At 40.6% G+C, this 20,399-nt stretch overlaps 1 protein-coding gene across 7 annotated transcripts in view; it reads right to left on the bottom strand.

The window, feature by feature from the left end:
* Positions 1–20,399, bottom strand: part of MTR (5-methyltetrahydrofolate-homocysteine methyltransferase) — a 108,621-nt gene that overhangs the window by 52,835 nt on the left and 35,387 nt on the right. For all 7 annotated transcript variants that reach the window (XM_074385357.1, XM_074385356.1, XM_003935348.4 and 4 more), the window contains exons 12-15: positions 19,670–19,749; positions 16,839–16,951; positions 12,940–13,080; positions 10,056–10,241 (exon numbers count right to left, since the gene is read on the bottom strand). In XM_074385357.1, coding sequence (XP_074241458.1) covers positions 10,056–10,241; positions 12,940–13,080; positions 16,839–16,951; positions 19,670–19,749 — 520 coding nt within the window. The remainder of the gene's footprint in view (positions 1–10,055; positions 10,242–12,939; positions 13,081–16,838; positions 16,952–19,669; positions 19,750–20,399) is intronic.

Genomic DNA, 20,399 nt, shown 5'->3' with positions numbered 1-20,399 from the left:
TTTTATAATAGCAACACCTCACCCTAGACCAGTTAAATCAGAATCTGAGATGAGGCCTCAGCAAGTGTTTTTTAAAAGTCCCTTAGTGATGCTAATGTAAAGCCAGGGTGAGAACACTGCCAAGTGAGATGTGGCACCTTCTTCCGCTGGAGTAGAAGAAAAACTCAGCAGCAAGAAGGAAGGAATAAATGCCATTTGTAGCTTTATCAATCACGTTTACTCTTAAGTCATTGACAACCTAGACCATGACCAGTGAGTAGAAGGTGGCTTCATTTAAGAAGCTCACGGCTCAGATTTTGCTAAAATATCAGACTCTCAGGGAGAAACGCAATAAAACAATTTTTGATTTAGTCATCGAGGCAGATACTGTGAGGAAGAGAAAGACAATGTGTAGGATACACCTAGATTCTTTAATGTAGTCTGACAAGGAGCAGAGATGGAACAGGGCTAACTTCGGAGGTGGGTTAAAGTTTTAAAATCGAACTGAAGTAGTAGAAAACGTGCAAGAGAACCCTGGAGGAAGCAGAGGCCCATCCTGGGGCTGTAGTTAAAAAAACAAAAACAAAAAACAGAGGTGGAAAGGGACGTTTGTGCCTTTCAAGACAGACACTGACAAGTAGGAAGGGAAACACTAAAGAAAGAGAAGTTTCCAAGAGAAAAATCTAAAAATCACTACCAAAGGAAAAATATTTACCCAAGAAAAAATAAGCCAATCACAACAAAAACGACAAACAAAACACGTATGAATGATCTAGAGATTTCCTACTTAGGGATAATTACAAAACTCCACTGAATGAGTAATTGGAAAGACACTCCATGTTCCTCAATGACAAATCTAAACACTGGCAAGATACCAATTCCTTGTTCTTTTCCAGGTTAGAATTAATTATATGAATCAACATCCAATGGTTCTCCATAATTAGAAATTTATTTTCAAGGCATTTTTAAATAATGAAAAAAAAAAAACAGAAAAATGTGTTGCATATATTATTCTTTTATACAGTTTACACATGTACAAACAAAAACTAATATAGACTATTCTGCTATTACGTGATAATTGTATTTCTAAGAAACTTCACATCATCAAAAATTGTCATATGAAAAAGTCATTCTTGTGAACTCATGTATTACATGAAAAAAAATTAAAAATCATTTTATTTAGAAAACGAGAACTAAATCTAGAGTCAGTATACCTGTCCCATAGAAATTTCAGTGATAAAGGTGTCCTGTATCTTGTTAGGTAGAGTTAAAAATAACAGTTGGTCAAAACGACTAGCAACAACAAAAAACACAGAAATGCTTTCCTGCTGCCTTTCCATCCAGAAGCCTCAGGCCCAGTGCCCCATCATATCTGGTCCTGACCTTGCAGTTTTTTTGCAACGTGGATCACAGACATTAACCAAAGACCCAAACACAGCAGCCAGATACTGAACCAAAGCTGGTGGGCCTTGTTTAGTCGCAACAGTAGTTTCGCATTTGAGAAAGTCATTTTTCTCCCTATAACCAGCGGTGTCAATCCAAGCAAAGCAAATCCCGGTTCTTAACTGATTGCTACATCCAACAGCATTATGAGAACTCAATCAACAGAAAACATGCCTTTATATAAAAATACCTGTATTGCTAGCTTCTTAACTTTGGAAGTATACAGGATCTTTGCTTTGCTTTTTATAATTTTCAATATTTACGACCATTTGACAGTGAGCATACATGCTGCTCCATAATCTGCATAATATTTAAATACTCTGGAGAACAGTCCAATAGAATTATATTAGCTAAGTTATCTACTTCTCTCCAGTTGGGCACTTAGTTTGTTATATTTTCAATAATGTTGGTGCAAAATCCTGGCATATATAGTATCCTTATGCTGTTGAATTCTTTGTTGGAATAATTTTCCACAAATAAGATTATAAGTTCAAGGGACATAAACAATTTTTTGTGTCTTGACAGAGATTATACTGCCTTTCAAAAGGGCTGCACCAGTTTATACTACACTCTGTAACAAATGAGGCTTCAGTTTTATCACTGCCGTATCTACAGAGATCCTGACCATCTTTAACTTTACTGATTTAGTAGTGATAAAACATTACCTTAATGCTGCTCTAATTTGTATATCTTTCATAACTAGCAAGTTAATCTTTTTTCCCTATATTTGCCTTTAATCTGTGGTCACAGTCAAGTCTAAATTGGGAAAACCTATCCTTAGACAAGATCAAGCACTAAGCAGTGCCAATAAACCAAGCATGGAGTAAACACAGGATTTGGAAACATACACCAGTCTTCAAATGAGGAATACCAAGGGTGAAAACTTGGTTCCACTGTATCCTAGATATGGCATTGGTCCACTGTAAAATGGGATGGCTGCCACCTCAGGTGGTTACTCTGAAGACTAAATGAGATAACATCTGCTGGTGGTTTTCAATCAAAATATGCATGAGAATCACCTCTAAGGCTTTAAATCAGGCGTCCCCAAACTGCGGCCCCCTGAGGCCATTTATATGCCGCCCCCCACCCCCCGGAATTCAGGAAGGGGCACCTCTTTCATTGGTGGTCAGTGAGAGGAGCACAGTATGTGGTGGCCCTCCAACGGTCTGAGGGACAGTGAACTGGCACCATGTGTAAAAAGTTTGGGGACGCCTGCTTTAAATGTTTAGCCAGGCCTCATCCCAGACCAAATGAGTCAAAACTCAAGGGCTGAAGTCCAGGGGTGTGCATGTTTTTTCAAAAGCTCCAGCAGTGACTGCCCTTCCCTGTCAGAGTGAATCTGCTTTGCACTCCTGGTGAAGCACCACAGATCCCTAAGGCACATCATTCCATTCTCACTCTGAGTTGACCTTGCTTCCAACTTCACGGAGAAAACAGAAGCAATTACAGACTCCTGCCAGCACATCAAGCAACATGCCTGCAGACCTACACTCTTTAGTCTGCCTTCTCTTCTGCACTTTGAGCAAACTGCCCAGCTCCTGATCTAAAGCCACCTCCCCACTCACACAGTGACTGCCATCTCTCTCCACTCAGAAGGTCAAGGTTCTAGCAAATGCTTCCTTTCTCTCCTGCATCAATTCCTCTCTCTCTCTCTTTTCCAGATCCATTCTCATCAGCTTAGATGTTTTCACAGCATCTACACACACACACACACACACACACACACACACACACACACACACGGAGCATACACACACATACCTTTTCTTAACCTCATTCCCTCCCTGGTTTGCACTCTATTTCTTTGCTCCCCTTTATGGCAGAACTTTAAAAGTTGACTATATTGCTGCTTCTGTTCTTCTATTCTCTCTTGAACTCACTCCAATAAAGCTTTCATCTCCTTGGAAACAGCACAGCAAGATTATAAATGACCCCATTTCTAAATCCAATGGTAAACTCTCAGTCTCATCCCACTTGATCTATTCACAACTCTTTAAACAGCTGATCATGCCCTTTTCTTTGACGCTTGTTCTTCACTTGGCTTTCAAGTGACCCCTCTCTTCTGGCTCCCCTCCTACCATATAGGCTGCTCCTTCTCACATCCTTGTTTTCTCCCCAGCCCTCTGAACACTGCAGCTCCAAGACTCACTTAGTCCTAGGACTTCTCTACAGTCATTCCTTTGGTGAGCTTGGCCAGTCTCACATAAATACCATCTATGTACAAATGATTCCCAAATAAAGGAATCCTATCTTCAAGCCACACTTTGCCCATGAAATCCACTCATTTACACAACTGCACACTCGACATACTCACCACATACTATGTCCAGACCCAAACTTCTTACCCCATCCCAAACCTGCTTCTCTCACAGTCTTTCTTACCTGGGTAGCTCCCTCCTTTCAATTGCCCAAGCCAACAAATTCTGAAATTATCCCTGACTCCTCTTTCTTTGGCAACGTATACCCAATGTGAATGCAAATCCTACTGGCTCTATATTAAAAATACATGTAGAAACAGATAACTTTTAACATCCTCTTTTGCTTTCGCTGTGGCCCTAACCATCACCATATTTCATCTGACCATTCTGCACGAAGAACCAGAGACATTTAAGACATAAGTCAGATCATATTTGCTCCTCTGTTCAAAACTTTTCAGTGGTGCCCCCACTCACTCAGAGTAACAGCATTAACCAAAAGTGTTAAGAATGGCCTACAAGGCCCCATGTGATCTGACCTGCTACCTTTCTAACCTTGTGTATTTTCCCAATCTCCTCCCTCCCCTCTGCTCCAGCTACTCTGGCTTCCCTGTTGGTTTTCAAACATGGCAAGTATGTATCTACCTCAAGACTCCCCCTGCCCAGAACACTCTTCTTCTACATGCTCCACATTTTCCCATGGCTCACTCACCTAGGTTTCTGCTAAAACGTCGCATCATCCAAGAGGCCTTCCAAAACTCTCCCACATAAAATAACACTCACCCCCCCCACACACAGGGGGTTCAAAACTCTCCCACATAAAATAACACTCACCCCCCCCACACACAGAGGGGGTTCAAAACTCTCCCACATAAAATAACACTCACCCCCCCACACACACAGGGGGTTCAAAACTCTCCCACATAAAATAACACTCACCCCCCCACACACAGGGGGGGTTCAAAACTCTCCCACATAAAATAACACTCACCCCCCCACACACAGGGGGGGTTCAAAACTCTCCCACATAAAATAACACTCACCCCCACACACACGGGGGGGGTTCAAAACTCTCCCACATAAAACAACACTCACCCCCCCACACACAGGGGGTTCAAAACTCTCCCACATAAAATAACACTCACCCCCCCACACACAGAGGGGGTTCAAAACCCTCCCACATAAAATAACACTCACCCCCCCACACACACAGGGGGGGTTCAAAACTTTCCCACATAAAATAACACTCACCCCCCCACACACAGGGGGCGTTAAAAACTCTCCCACATAAAATAACACTCACCCCCACACACACGGGGGGGGGGTTCAAAACTCTCCCACATAAAATAACACTCACCCCCCCACACACAGGGGGGGTTCAAAACTCTCCCACATAAAATAACACTCACCCCCCACACACACACAGAGGGGGTTCAAAACTCTCCCACATAAAATAACACTCACCCCCCCACACACAGAGGGGGTTCAAAACCCTCCCACATAAAATAACACTCACCCCCCCCACACACAGGGGGGGTTCAAAACTTTCCCACATAAAATAACACTCACCCCCCCACACATGGGGGTTCATTCCCCACCCCTTGTCCTCTTCCTTTCCCTTCCCCGTGTTCAACACCATTCAACACACACACTTCCTTGTTTACTCTTTTTTTTTGAGACAAAGTCTCACTCTGTCACCCAAGCCGGAGTGCAATGGCATGATCTCCCCTCACTGCAACCTCAGTTCCCTGGGTTCAAGTGATTCTCATGCCTCAGCCTCCCGAGTAGCGAGGATGACAGGCACGTGTCACCACACCTGGCTAATTTTCGTATTTGTAGTAGAGATGGGGTTTCACCACGTTGGCCAGACTAGTCTCGAACTACCGACCTCAGGTATTCCATACAAACTGCTGGGGATGACAGGCGTAAGCCAGCGCACCCGGCCAATTATTCATATACATATATATTTAATTTTAATTTCTTATTCCCTTTGTCCCTAAGAATATAAATTGTACAAGGACAGGGACTAGGTTTTATTCTCTGCTATCACCTCAGAGATTAGAATAGGGCCTGGCACATACTTAGTGCTCAGGATATAACTGAAGATATTTGCCTCATTAAAAAGTAAAAAGTTGCTACATATATTTTTAAAAGGAACATTCAGATAACAAAAAAAGAGCTTCTGGAAAAAGAAGAAATAAAACTCAATAGAAGGTTTAGAGGACAAATGTAGATATAAAAATCTCACCCAATGCAGAGCAAGACACCAGAGTTGGAAAATAGGAGAGAAATGTAAGAAAATCAGGCAACGAGCCGGGCGCGGTGGCTCACGCCTGTAATCCCAGAACTTTGGGAGGCCGAGGCGGGTGGATCACAAGGTCAAGAGATGGAGACCATCCTGGTTAACATGGTGAAACCCCGTCTCTACTAAAAATACAAAACATTAGCTGGGCATGGTGGCGCGTGCCTGTAATCCCAGCTACTCAGGAGGCTGAGGCAGGAGAATTGCCTGAACCCAGGAGGCGGAGGTTGCGGTGAGCCGAGATCGCGCCATTGCACTCCAGCCTGGCTAACAAGAGCGAAACTCCGTCTTGAAAAAAAAAAAAAAGAAAATTAGGCAACCTACCCAACACATCCAACATCTTCACCATGGAAGTACCGAAAGAGAAAACAAAGTAATTCAGGGACACTTCTACCACTGCAACTGTGAGTTTCACAACTGAAGGGCCTACTGAGTGCCAGCATAACGGATGGCTCATCATCTTGAGAGTTCCGAACACTGTGGAGACAAAAGATTCTCGAAGCCTCCAGAGAACAGAAAACCAGTTTCACAAAAATAATCAAGAGTTAGAATAGCACTGGACTTCTTACCAATACCAGCGGGAACCAGAAGACAATGGAGCAGTACTTTCAAAACACAGAACAGCTTCAAGTTTGTACTCCTAGGCCCATACAACTGCCAATTAAGTGTAAGAGTAGAATATAGCCATTTTCTAACATGCAAGGTTTCAGAAATATTCACTGCCATGTTTTCTTTCACAAGAAGCTACCAGAGGATGCACTCTACCAAATGACCAAAAAAGGGATGAACTTAGAATGAGGAAATTATGAGTTCTAAAAACCTAAGAGAAAGGAAAATGGAACCCCAGGCGGAAGGTAAGGAACAGCTGGCAGTGACAGCTGTGCAGCTGGCCTACTGAGCAGCCATTCCAGGTCACATCAGAAGACCCGGAGGGAGAATTCTCCAAAAAAGTAAAATGGCAGTCCTCCTAATGAGTGTGGCTATGTTGGATATTGGAGACTTTGTACAACTGGGGGGCAATCTGAAGGCAAAATACATAGAAAACGAAGCAAAGAAAAAGATAAGCGTTACCTTTGTAGAAAACAACATAGTGAGAAAGGATAAGCAATCAGAGTAGACTACTGCATGTCTCAGCTTTTACACTGTTTAATAATGTAACCACTGAAAACGATCACAGCTCAAATGAACTATATCGGGAAGGTTAAAAGTAAAGCTGTACAGAGTCAGGGCAGTGGATGGTGAAAAGCTAAAACATCTTTTATCACTGTAGGATGTCAATAAATAAAAACTAAAACTGGAATTTGAAGATGAAGAGGTAGATGCTACAAGAATCAGTTTAGAAAGCTGAAAGTGGCTGCCTCAGGATCTAGAAGGCTGAGGACTTTTGTTTTTCACAAGAAGCCTTACAGAACTATTTGTCTATCTGCAGAATTACCAAAAGGTTCCACCACACTAAACATGTAGTGGAAGATAACTAGATACAACTTTTCAGATGGACAATTTTAACAATGTACCTCAAAAGAGTAAATGTGCACACTCTTTGATACAGCAATCCCACTTCAATGAACTGACTCTAAGAAAAATCATTCTACAAGGGGAAACAGCTGCATGAATTAAGATATTCATTGGTCACTGAACTGTTCATGCTACTAAAAAATTAGAAACACAATTTCATTCAATAATATATAGTAATTAAAATATACTGGGATGCAATGTAACCATAAAAGATGGAGTTTTAATCCCTATTCACTAAAATGGGAAAATGCCAACATTATGTTGAGTGGGAAAAAAAGAGCTGCAGAATGGCAGGTATAATCTCCTTGATACAAAACTTTCCATTTGCTAAAACCTTTTTTGTTCTTTCTCCACATGGCCATGGGGCTTGCTCTCTCATTTTATTCTGGTTTTCAAATATTCCCTCCTCAGAGGGGTCTTGAGACCACCTCTTCTAAACAGGCCAACTTTTCCCTGACAGCCTTTCACTCGACCATTTAAAACAGGCCCTGATGACAGAAACCAGATCTCCTAGGCCTGACTCCCAGCACTGCAAACTGTTAGCTGTGTGGCAACCACAAGTCCTGGAACATCTCTGTGCTTTAGTGTCCTCACATGACATCCAAAAATAACAAGAACACATACCCACAGTTTATACACTGGGAGGAAGAACTGGTAAGTGTGTTGTGTACTTGCTTGGTGTGAATTAAGGTTCAATATATGTTAATGATCAAAATTATCTCTCTTCTGCATTCTTCTGGATTTAAATTTTTTCGCAATGAAAGAAAATGTTATCTTTCATACAAAAAAATAATACATTTAAAAATTTTTATTTCAAAAATAGAAAAGAAAGAAAAAGTAAGTATAATCCTACCACTTGTTAATTGTCAGTATGTCCCTATTTGAGACCATCCCCATCTCAGACCATCCCTACCCCCTCAGTTGACAACCATTCTTTTCTCTGCTTATACAGACACAAATATATAAATGTAAGTACTTTTATATTAAGTAAAATTGGGATCATGTCACTCATTTTTTTCATTTTTCAATATATTGAAGACATGGTTCTATTTCCTGATTCTGTTCAACTTCTGCACAGTATTCTATGCACTAAGGACCGAGGTTTAAGCACTCCCCTAGGACTGGACATTTAGAGTGTTCTCAAGGCCGGGCGCGATGGCTCATGCCTGTAATCCCAGCACTTTGGGAGGCCAAGGCAGGTGGATCATTTGAGGTCAGGAGTTCGAGACCAGCCTAACCAACGTGGTGAAACCCTGTCTCTACTAAAAAGACAAAAATTAGCCAGGCGTGGTGGCGCACGCCTGTAGTCCCAACTACTCAGGAGGCTGAGGCAGGAGAATCACTTGAACCCAGGAGGCAGAAGTTGCAGTGAGCCAAGATCACACCACTGCACTCCAGCCTGGACAACAAGAGCGAAACTCTGTCTCAAAAAAATAATAATAATAATAATAAAAATTAAAAATAGTGTGTTCTCAGCTTTGTGCTAGCACAACGCTACAATTAATGTGAACACATATCCTTATATACTAAATCTTATTACTAGATTCCCAGGAGGGGCCTTAAGCATAAGAAATAGATTTTTTTGTGGTTTTAAACAGGTACCAAAATATTCATAAAAAGTTATGTGAAGTATAAAACGTAACAATAATGAATGTTATCACACAGTTGAACTACCATTATATTTGAAGTTTCCCATGTGCCCCACCCTGATTCTATGGCAGAGATATTATGAAGGCTGCCATTTATCAATCTTCTAATTTTTTCTTCTATTTGATAAAGAAAATTAATCTCATTATTTTTTATTTCTTTAATGCTTACAAAACTTAATATCTTCTCATAAGTTTATTGGCTATTTGTTATCTATTTTTATATAAACTGTTTATTCATTTCCTTTGTCCATTTTCCTACTGGGTTGACTGTGGTGTTTTCCTTTCTGACTCATATAAACTCTTTGCATATTAGGAATAGTCACCCACTGCTATTATTCATGTTGCAAACAGCTAACTGTATTTTAGCATATGGTTGGAAATGGGAATCTAACCTTTATTTTTTCCAAATGCATACCCAGCCATCCCAATAGCATTTACTGAATAATTCAACCTTTCTCCATGAACGCAAAGACGTTATATCGGATTTTCATACACAGTCATTGACCACATAAGGAAACTTAAGTCAATGATGGATCACATACACAGCAATGGTTCGGTAAGGTTATAATACCTTATTTTTACTGTAAGTTTTCTGTTTCCATATGTTTAGATACACAAATACGGAGTACAGTAACATGCTATGCCAGTTTATAACACAGAAACAATACACTACGCCATCCAGCCTATGTGTGTAGTGGATTACCCCACCTAGGTTGGTGTAAATACATTCTGTGACGTTGGCACAATGACAAAATCACCTAACGATGTATTTCTCAGACCGTATCTCCAGTGTTAAGTAACACATGATGTATGTGTATACAGCTACGTGTACACATATGTATATGAACGTATATAGAAATAGATATATATGTACACACGTATGTATATATGTAGCTGTTTCAGACTCACATTTTCTCCCACTGCTATCTAATCTAGGTAACGCAATGGATTAGGCCAAAAGAAATCACTCACCTGTCCTTCTTCATCAAAAGCCATGACCACTACAGCAGCTCCAAACTTTTTAATCTTCCTGGCCTTTTCCAGGAAGTCCTCCTCTCCTTCCTTCAGACTAATACTGTTGACAATGCACTTCCCTTGGCAGCACTTTAACCCAGCTTCAATCACAGCAAAATTGGAAGAGTCGATGCACAAGGGTACCTGAGCTCAAAGGGCAAGAAAATCACAGAGACGCCACAAGTCACTATAAAGTACTTTTCAAAGCCTCCAAAGTATCGTCTATTTCTTCTTTAGAAAAACAATAAACAAATGATAGTAGTACGTAGAGATAGAATTTCAATATACTTGTTCTTTAAGCCCAAGATACTTGGAGTACTTTCAGTCTTACAAAGTACGCCATGCATCAGCCAGGGATTTATACCTTAAGGATCACAGTTGAACATCAGAATAAAATCAGTGTGATCAGTTCACTGGCTTCAGTACAGTACACTTTCAAGTGCATAAGCCCTGAGGCAAACACCTCAAATAGGATTTAGATATCCCTGATCTGACTCAGGGATTAATGTTTAGCCTCATGTCCTTTGGGAGTAGCCCTCTAGCCAAGTTATTCAAATTCAACCTTCCCTTTAGAAAATCAAGCTCTGTACTGAAAAAAAAAAAGAGTTTTAATATTAGAAAGAAAAAGTAGATCTAATAATCAACAAATGCATATAACTAAAATAAAGGACAAAACTGAAATGCACAGTTGGGAATACATTCAATTCATACCTCTGTTCCAGGAAAGGTGAAAGGAAGGGCTTGAAGAATGAGATTGATACAAAGAAATGAAATAAGGCAACTAATCTAGGTTGCATTATTTTTATATTTTTAGAGACAGGGTCATCTTATGTTGCCCTGGCTGGTCTTGAACTCCTGAGTTCCAGTGATCCTCTGTACCCAACCTCCTGAGCAGCTGAAACTACAGGCACATGCCACAGCTCCCAGCATAAGCCACATTATTTAATTAAGCCATTAGATAAATAAGTGACTACCATATTAGGCCCATACAGGGAAAATGGTAAGAAAGACAGGTCCCTAGCTCCACTGAGCTCATAAAAACAAATAATTAAACAAGTAATGACATAAAGTGCAGTAAATGCTAAAAGCATAAGAGAAGCACAGACTGCCACGGAAGCATATTTCAGGGGCACCAAACCCAGTCTATGAAGCAAGGAGAATGGGGTGGGAAAATTCAGGGAAAGCTTCCCAGGGCAGGAAGCATTTCAACTGAGGACTGAAGAATGAATAGTCAGCAATTTCCTAAGCCATACCACCAAACAAGAGCAAAAAAGAACAGGCACTCTATCAATTTTGCTTTTTCTTAGCCTGCTAGTAATGAGAGGCTTACCAGGAAAAGGGTTAAATGCAATGACAACACCAGGCCAGGGTATCAGCTTGCATTTGCTTGCTGATAGTTTGGTGTTCCCACCCTACTGGTGAAAAGGTGTTGGTAAAATGATTTTATGATTTACCCCATGGGTCAAAGTTTGGCCTTCAATAAATTGTAGTAGTAAGGCAAAACCAAAAAAGGTAAGTTATTGTAGCAATCAGAACAATAATAATTGGCGTCTTTCCCAGTTGATAAAGTACTTGCCTCTTTACAATTCACAAAGGAGGCTTGATGATACCGTTTTAGAGATGAAGAAAGAAAATAGGGTCAATTGTCCATTGACTTGATTGGGCCTTACACGGCAAGTCTACCCCTCTTCCCACTACTAAGCTGATAAACAACTGGCTATACCTCTGATTCTAACTAACTGTGAACAAGTTATTTTGCTTCTTTGTGCCTTAAATTCTCAAAATATTTATTCCCAGAAGAATGATGAGACTTTTTAGTAGAAAGTTTTAAAACACAAATGAAAGATGGGTAAACGTAATTCAGTACCTAACATAGACTTCTATCTTAAACCTGCTGAAGCCTAATAAAAAACCAACAGCTCAACCTGAAAAACGCAACTCTTAAAGAACTAGGAGGTTTCTTTAAAAAAGAACTTCAAAAATCACTTCTTGCCAGGCACAGTGGCTCACAACTGTAATCATAGCACTTTGGGAGGCTAAGGTAGGAGGATTGCTTGAGCCTAGGAGTTCAAGACCAGCCTGGGCAACACAGCAAGACCCGCCCTTCCCACTAAAAAATTTTTTTAAATGATGCATGCCTGTGGCCCCAGCTACTCAGGAGGCTAAAGAGGGAGGAGTCTGAGGCTGCAACAAGCTATGACTGCATCACTGCACTCCAACTTGGGCCACAGAGCAAAACCCTGTCTTGGGGGCGGGGGGGATCACTCCTAATGACAAACTTAATGGCAGAAAAACGACATTAAGATTTTTAAAAATTTTAAGACCCATTTAAAAATGTTTAAAAGACTGACATAAAAATCAACTTTCATCTTTTAAAGAACAAATGTAAAAGCTGACATCATATCCTGATTTAATCTTGTGTTATATTTTTGTCTTGATCTGATAAACCTAAAAGTTTTCTCCTTCCTGTTCTAAGAAAGAATTGACTGAGTTCCCTTGCCTATGGTAGGAATTTGGCAGAAATGGGTAAGTATATCCTTCACAGATACGGAAAGTGGATTGTTAGTCTGTCCAGACATCTGAGGAGACTCAGTTCTCATGAACAACCCCAGAAGGCCTGAAAACAGCCACACTAAAGCCACAGCTATCTCCAAGATCTGCTTTACATGGAAAGGTTATCATTATCTGAGCAAGCTGACAATCAGAAACCACTGTGCTTTCAATGTTAAGAAACAGAAAACCAGTTCTTAAATTCACAGACTGATGGGACAACTGGCAGAGTTAAATGAGTGACAAAGCGAGATAAGTAAATTTCCCTGACAAATATAAACTTTGTGATAACCTTTGCAATGTCTGGCTCGGAAGCAATTAAGTTGCAAAATCGGGTCATTGCACTTGGACCATCTAGCATGCCATCATCCATGTTGATATCCAGCACCTGGGCTCCCATTTCTACCTGCACTTTGGCAACACACAAGGCTTCCTGAAGGAAGAAAGAGAGGAAGCAGCATTAGCAAACAATAATTTGAAAAAAAGGCTAACAAGCCAATTCCTTACCCATCCCAGCAATCCTTTCAAATTATACAGACTCACCTAGCCAGGCTCCCTGACTCTGGGCCTGCTGACCTCCCATCACTCATCACAAATTAACCTTTCTTACACATCTCTCTTCCATCATCACATCATCTCACTGCTCAGAAACCACCAAGGCTGTTTTCCTACCATAAAGATTCTAAATTCCTTAGCCTGGCAGTCAAGGCCCTCTGAGCTGGCCCCATCGTCTTACCAAATCAAACTTCCCACTCTACCCCCACTGGAGCCTTCACCCAGCCAAGTCTGTTCCCACCTCTGAGCTGCACATCATGTTGTCCCCTCTGCTTGGAACACAATCCCTTTCCCTTCCACATTGTTTAAGACCCAGCCCCATCTCCTCCAAAAAAAGTCCTTAGAGAAACCATCCAAACGACATAACTCTTCAATATTTGCCAAAAACTATACAACGCTTCAGTATCTGCCGAAATGATTCATTCCAGGCAATAGGAGTTACATGAAAAGAAATGTGAGTTAAATAAATTTCAGCAGGTTTTTATAATACTGGAAAGCTTTTCAAATTCTTTAATGCACTATTACACACTGCAACCTTCCCAAAAGAGAATTCAGCATTTCCCACTTATGACCATCTAAGGAATATTCTGTAGGATAAGTGTTCCAAAAAGTCTTATGTACCTCCCACTCTGAATGCTGGGCAAAATATACATGTTCCATAATACTTTCTAACTAACATGGCGAGACTTTTTGTTTGTTTAAGTCTTCACTGTACACTTCACAGTGCAATAAAATAAGCAAGGATAAAATCAATAGTAGGTGCTGATGTCTTGATTTTTTTTTTTCCCAAGAAAATAAAATAGAAACTTTTAGCACTCATTGTGATAGGACAGGCATGAAACCCTATGGCATATGCCATAAGGAAACACCATATGTTAGTGAGCCAAGGCAGCACAGAGAAAAAGGATCACAATTAAATTCAGTAAATCTGGGCCAGACACAGTGGCTCATGCCTATAATCCCAGCACTTTGGGAGGCTGAGACAGGCAGATCACTTGAAGTCAGGAGTTTGAGACCAGCCTGGCCAATATAGCAAAACCCTGTCGCTACTAAAAACACAAAAATTAGTCAGGCGCAGGGACACGTGCCTGTAAGTCCCAGCTACTCTGGAGGCTGGGACAGGAGAATCACTTGAACCTGGAGGTGGAGGCTGCAGGAGCCAAGATCGTGCCACTGCACTCCAGCCTGGGTGAGACAGTGAGACACTGTCTCTAAATAAATAAATAAATTCAGTAAATCAAAAAATGTTTTCTAGTATCAGTACTACTTTAAATAATATAAAGAATAAAAATAAGTGCAAATCACAATCCTGGTTCTTAAAGAATTTATATCTAGTTGGGGGTACATGTCACAGTGACATAAAAAACTACCAGGCACTGCCATACAATGTGTGGGTCAAATGCAAAGATGATCTCAACATGTAGGAAAGGAAAAGGTCTCTATGAACCAAAATGGAGAAAGCTAACTGAGAGGGAGCATCTTCAGCTGGCTAATGAGGGATGGATCGGAAAAAACAGACAGGAGAGAAGATAGTAGGCAACAGGCCGGGCGCGGTGGCTCAAGCCTGTAATCCCAGCACTTTGGGAGGCCGAGGCAGGTGGATCACGAGGTCAAGAGATCGAGACCATCCTGGTCAACATGGTGAAACCCCGTCTCTACTAAAAATACAAAAAAATCAGCAGGGCATGGTGGTGCGTGCCTGTAATTCCAGCTAGTCAGGAGGCTGAGGCAGGAGAATTGCCTGAACCCAGGAGGCGGAGGTTGTGGTGAGCCGAGATCGCGCCATTGCACTCCAGCCTGGGTAACAAGAGCAAAACTCTGTCTCAAAAGAAAAAAAAAAAAAAGACAGTAGGCAACAGAGGTCAAAAGACCTGGAAAATGAAAATGCCAATATCTGGCCTATTTCTTATGAATCATGGAATGACAGCTTCAAGGTCTAACCTTCACAAACAAGCTCAGAGAGATGAAGTGGTTTGTTTAAAGATGTATGAGTTAGGCAAGAAAACAGGACTGGAACTTCTTTCAGGTCAATGTTCTTTCTACTAAACCACAAAGGGATCAATAAGTCATAAAAGCTAGCCTCTAATGAAGAGTCACCTGTTCCCACCTGTTTCTACTGCTCCCTCCTACTGTTTCCACTAGGCAGAGATAGCAGAGCCATTAAGGGCATATGCTTGGTAGACTTGGGTTCTATCATTTACTTGCTGTAAAACAATACGCAAGTCCTTTAACCTCCCCAAGCATCCATTTCTACATCTGTAAAATGGGGAGAACAACAGTACCTATCTCTATCAGGCTGTGACGATTAAATAAGTCATGACATGAAGTGCGTAGTACAGTGACTGGCACACAGAAAGATCCTATTAAATGACAGATATTATTACTTCCACCTGTTTGCTTCTTCCTAAAATGCTCTCAGTGTCAAATCCAAGAGCTGAAAGGAACACCACAGAATAGGCGTAAGAATCAAAACATAATAGAAACATGGGCAACCAAAGAACACTGTATGGCTAGGAAGAGTCACTGGCAATTCAGAAGGAAGCAAACATAAACAAAGGCACAGTCAGAAGCGAGCCTCTCGGAATGTTCAGATGACAGATCAGGATGGGAGGGCAGTTTAAGACCTAAGTGAAGACGACAGAATGATTGACTAAGGAATCTCAGTTTCATCCCATATCCAAAAAAGTCACCCTGGGGGACTTCCGAACTGGGGAGGCCCATGATGGATGCATTCAGGAGCACTGGAGAGCAGCAAGAATGAGGAGAAGAGGACTGCCCGGGGGAGTGGCGGAACCGGGCAACCAGGCCCTGGTCATGTGCCAGCTGAGGGACTGAGAAGGAAGACACACTTCTGGCGATGCCATCGGGTAATGATGAACAGATCCATGAAGGGGGATAAATGGGTTATTTCCTTGTTAAGAAAACTCAATCAGCTCTGGTATTGGTTTCTGGAAGATCTCCTAAAGGTCGCAAAACCTTAAAGTTAGAAAAGTCAGATGATAAAGTTAATTATCATTAAAGCCAGACCAAATTCCTCCATTTTTGCATTCATATTTTCATAAGAAAATCTATCCAGGAGTCTTGGGTATGCTCTGTATGGATTGAATTTTGCTCATCCACAGAGTGACTGAGCTTAAAAACACCATGGCTAAAACTATCACGTAAACTTTCCAAGGCAAGTACCTATTTCTTTCGTTTGTTTATTTTAGTCTATAGCTGACAAAATCAATACCCTCAACGGCCAGCATTTGATGCGGTCGTAAGAAACTGATAGGAATTCTCTTGTCTTTCTCTTTCCCTAGAAGGATGTATGAGAAGACAAAATAAAGGGCCTTCTCAAATTTTTTAACTTATTTCATGATTAATAGAAATAGCTAAAACCTGGATCCCTCCCATCTCATCCTACTTCATACACCAAATGCAGTACTTTTTGACAAATATTGACAATAGCAGTTTCAGTTTTTCAAAGCCTTGTCCTCCCACCAGCCCAGCCTGCTGCAAACGCACATTACCATCTTCTCACACTTCCTAGCAGCTCTGCTAATAACACTATCAAAGGCAGAGAGCTGTTTCATTTTACATGCTGTCTAGCCAAAGAGATGGCAGATGTCTCAGGGGTCCTATTAAGATGCTCACTTCATAGTTTCCTGCCATGATGAGTTTAGCAAACTTCCTTGATCCTGCAACATTACAGCGCTCTCCGATGTTAACAAAGTTGGTGTACTGTCCAATCCTGAAGGGCTCTAGACCTTAAAAGGAGAAGCATTTTGAAAAATTTCTGCAAAGGCATATGGATGACATAAGACATACAGACATAAACGTATTCAATAAGAAAGAAGTTCCTGCACCACAGCCGCTCTGAGCAGACAGGAGATTCAGCGTGGAAACAGGACCACAGTCATCTCTGCAGAGATTCGAATGCAGCAAAGGCTATTTGTTACAGCTACATTTACAACCAGAACTCTCAAAAGAAAAAATATTTCAGAGTTTGATGTTGCAAATACCTGAAAGGGCCAAGTTGTATCATCTTTAAGAAAGAAGGAAAAATAATGATCAACCCCTATTTAACCAAGAGGTTGGGCAAAAGCCACGGAGAAAGTTAGAATTGAAAGATGGGTGTTCCACAGCTGTCTGCTCAGATATCAGTGTGACGCTAGAGGAAGGAAGCTTTTTAAATCCCACCCACAGTATGTTTACAGTGAAACTTCATTTCTTTGATCCAGAGCCTTAGAACCCATAATCAACAAGGCTGAATCAGGGCCCCAGGTTGAGACCTGAGAGGCAGGAGTCACTGTGGCAGGTCTATCACTAATGAGCCGACTCTAGGTACGCCAAGTGGACTTCTGGTGCCTGTCCCCCATCTACCAACGTCATATCATCTCCCGTCACTGGCCAATTTAGGGGCAAATATCAGGTAAGACACGTGGATATTACACTGAGGTAAAAACATGAAGTGTGAAGTATCACTATAGAAAAGGCTCTGAACTGCTTTTGTTGTATTCATTACATTTAAAGTATGAGGAGGGGCAGTCTCATGAAGTGGTTACAGGCAGGTTCTGGGGACAGACAGCCTTGGGTTCAAATCACTGACCTGAATGAACAACCTTGGGACAGCTTCCCATACGCCTCTGAGCTTATAGAGACAGGAAAGTTTCTACTTTATAGTTTGTTATTGTAAAAATGAAACTGAGTAACATTGATAAGCACAAAATTAGCACTCACAATCACTGCTGTCATTGTTAATCAAAGAAAATGGCTCTTAAGACCTCTGCCAAAGCACTGACTAAGGAAGAAACAGATAGGAGGCATAGAAAAATAATGAATATAAACTGGGTCCTTTATAAAACCACTCCAGGCAGTTTGAATCCCCAGAAGAGACTATTGCTTTCCATAGTATTGGCTTAATGATTTTCCTTCCATTTGGCAAAGATCCTCACGCCCCCAGCCTTCCAGGCTAGCCTCAGGGTAAGCCTGATCCTCGTCTGACCTTGGGGTTCCCAGGACGGGCAAGTGGGAAGCCAGCACTTCAATGCTGACGTTTTTGTGTGACTCCCCTACCAAAAGCATCTCACACAAGGTGCTTAAGATCTATTATGAATGCAAAGTACTTGATACAAAGATCACACTTCTATCAAGTTTGTGATTTATAAAAGAACGATTTTAAACAGTGCATTTGATGTCACTCTTTTAAAATCTGATGGAAGGTGACTGTTTAAAACAATTTACCAATAGTGTATGACATTCGAATTGGAGAAAAAGAATTCTTTTATTCTTATAAATTATTTTTTAAGATCTTATATAAATGGCTCTCTTGTTTCAATTTTAGCAAAGGCTGAATGTTTTCCACTGTTAGTGCTTGGTTGGAGTAATGCACTAACATTACTTTAAGTTCTAGGGGTGAAATAAATAAATTTTCCTGCCACACCTCTCTCTGACAAAAGCCACTTTTTCCGGAGTGGGGGGGTATCATAAACCATGAATCCTACTTTTCCCAATCTCATCCTCTACCTTCTGGAATATTTAAAAAATATATATATATATTTAAAAAAAAAAAAAAAAAAAAGCTAGCCTGAACACAGTTGTTACCTTTATTAACGCAACTTCACACTCACTGATTGGTATTAATTCTGTAATACGCTCTGAATGAGAAAAGTAGACACTACTTCTGCTGTTATTTATTTTACTTTTCATAGGACAATGTATGAAACAAACATATTTCAATTCAGAGAGATATTAAATTCTAAGCTATTAAAAACCATAATTCCTCATATGTGTTATTTGCAAGTTCTCTAAAAATCATACCTTTTCTGCTGAAAGTTACCATTTAATACACCATGAACGTAATGTAGCAAAAATAAAAAATTTAAAGTTATTTTTCTAACAAGTGGCCTGATGACCTAGTTTACTAATATTCCTTGTTTGAACACAAAATTCATGTTGAAAAAGGGGGGCTAACTACCTCAAAGGATTGTTGGGAACCAAAGAGAAAAGAAATATCGCAAGTCTTTGTAAAGTCCTAAACATGGGGCAAATGTAAGATTACAACATTTTAGAAACATACAATTTTCTAGGAAGATGCTGCTGCCATTACCAAACACTACGCCTTGGCAGTTTGGAATTTTCAATAACTAGTATCAACCTGAAAATTAAAATTGTTAGGCTGTGGCTGAGAGTATGTTTTTAAAACAGTGCACAATAAAGACAGGACCACTGAGCTCCCACCAGGGACTCTACCTGGGCCAATCACCTAGGCCTTCCTTCATTTCTACCCCAGAGTGGACATCATTTTGCCCCAGCCCTGGAAAACCAACAAGTTCTTCACTAGAATTCATTTAACTGCCAAGAATGCGTGTACTCTTCTCTGACACAGTAAGCAAGCTGCCTGGCACAAGTATCACTACCACTTAGAATAATCACATTCTACGAATGCTTTCTGAAATCATGAACACCATGTCTTTATGACTTACCAGATAGTAACATATGTCCTTCAAAAACAGTGTCAGGTGGAACTCTAGGCTTGCAATTTTTCACAGCTTCAGCAATTTCCCTGAGTTGAAAAAGAAAACACTATATCCATTACTCCAGAATAAAATTATTTAATGAAGCTAATTTCAAAACTAATTGGAATGATGAAACAATGTCTATTTAATATAATTATGCATATAATTATATACCTACTTCCAAATGTGCGGCAACAATTATACCTTTTAGTTTTCTCAGCAATGCAGAAAATCGATCTATAAACTGTAACTTTTTTTTTTCTTACAATCTAGTATGGAGGTGCATATAAACTGTAACTTTTATGTGCCTGCCTGTCCCCTATGCACTGGCTGGGTTGTTTTTACTTTCTGAGAAGTGAACCTGGAGCTACATGACAGTTTCACGAATGCAAACAGCAAAATTCCTCCCATCTTCCCCAAATCCACAGACGTCTTTTACTCTGTCAAATCCACATACACATATTCCTCCTCAAAATCTGAACAGAAAAAGGCTTCACCTTTGACAAGAAGGAGCAGGCAGGAGCAGAGGGGTTAGGAATGGAGGGATTTGGGTCTAGCGGATCTGTTTTTACTACAGCACACACACGGTTGCGGGGCGGGTACATAGCCATAAAGCACTAAAACTCCGAAATAATTACTCTTAAAGATTTGTTTTAGTCATTCACACTCTCTTTAACCTTATCAGTTTTAATGAATC

Source organism: Saimiri boliviensis, chromosome 14, assembly GCF_048565385.1.
Source record: "Saimiri boliviensis isolate mSaiBol1 chromosome 14, mSaiBol1.pri, whole genome shotgun sequence".
NCBI lineage: Eukaryota > Metazoa > Chordata > Mammalia > Primates > Cebidae > Saimiri > Saimiri boliviensis.
Note: the sequence above shows the minus strand (reverse complement) of the source record. Positions and strands in the feature narration are given on the sequence as shown.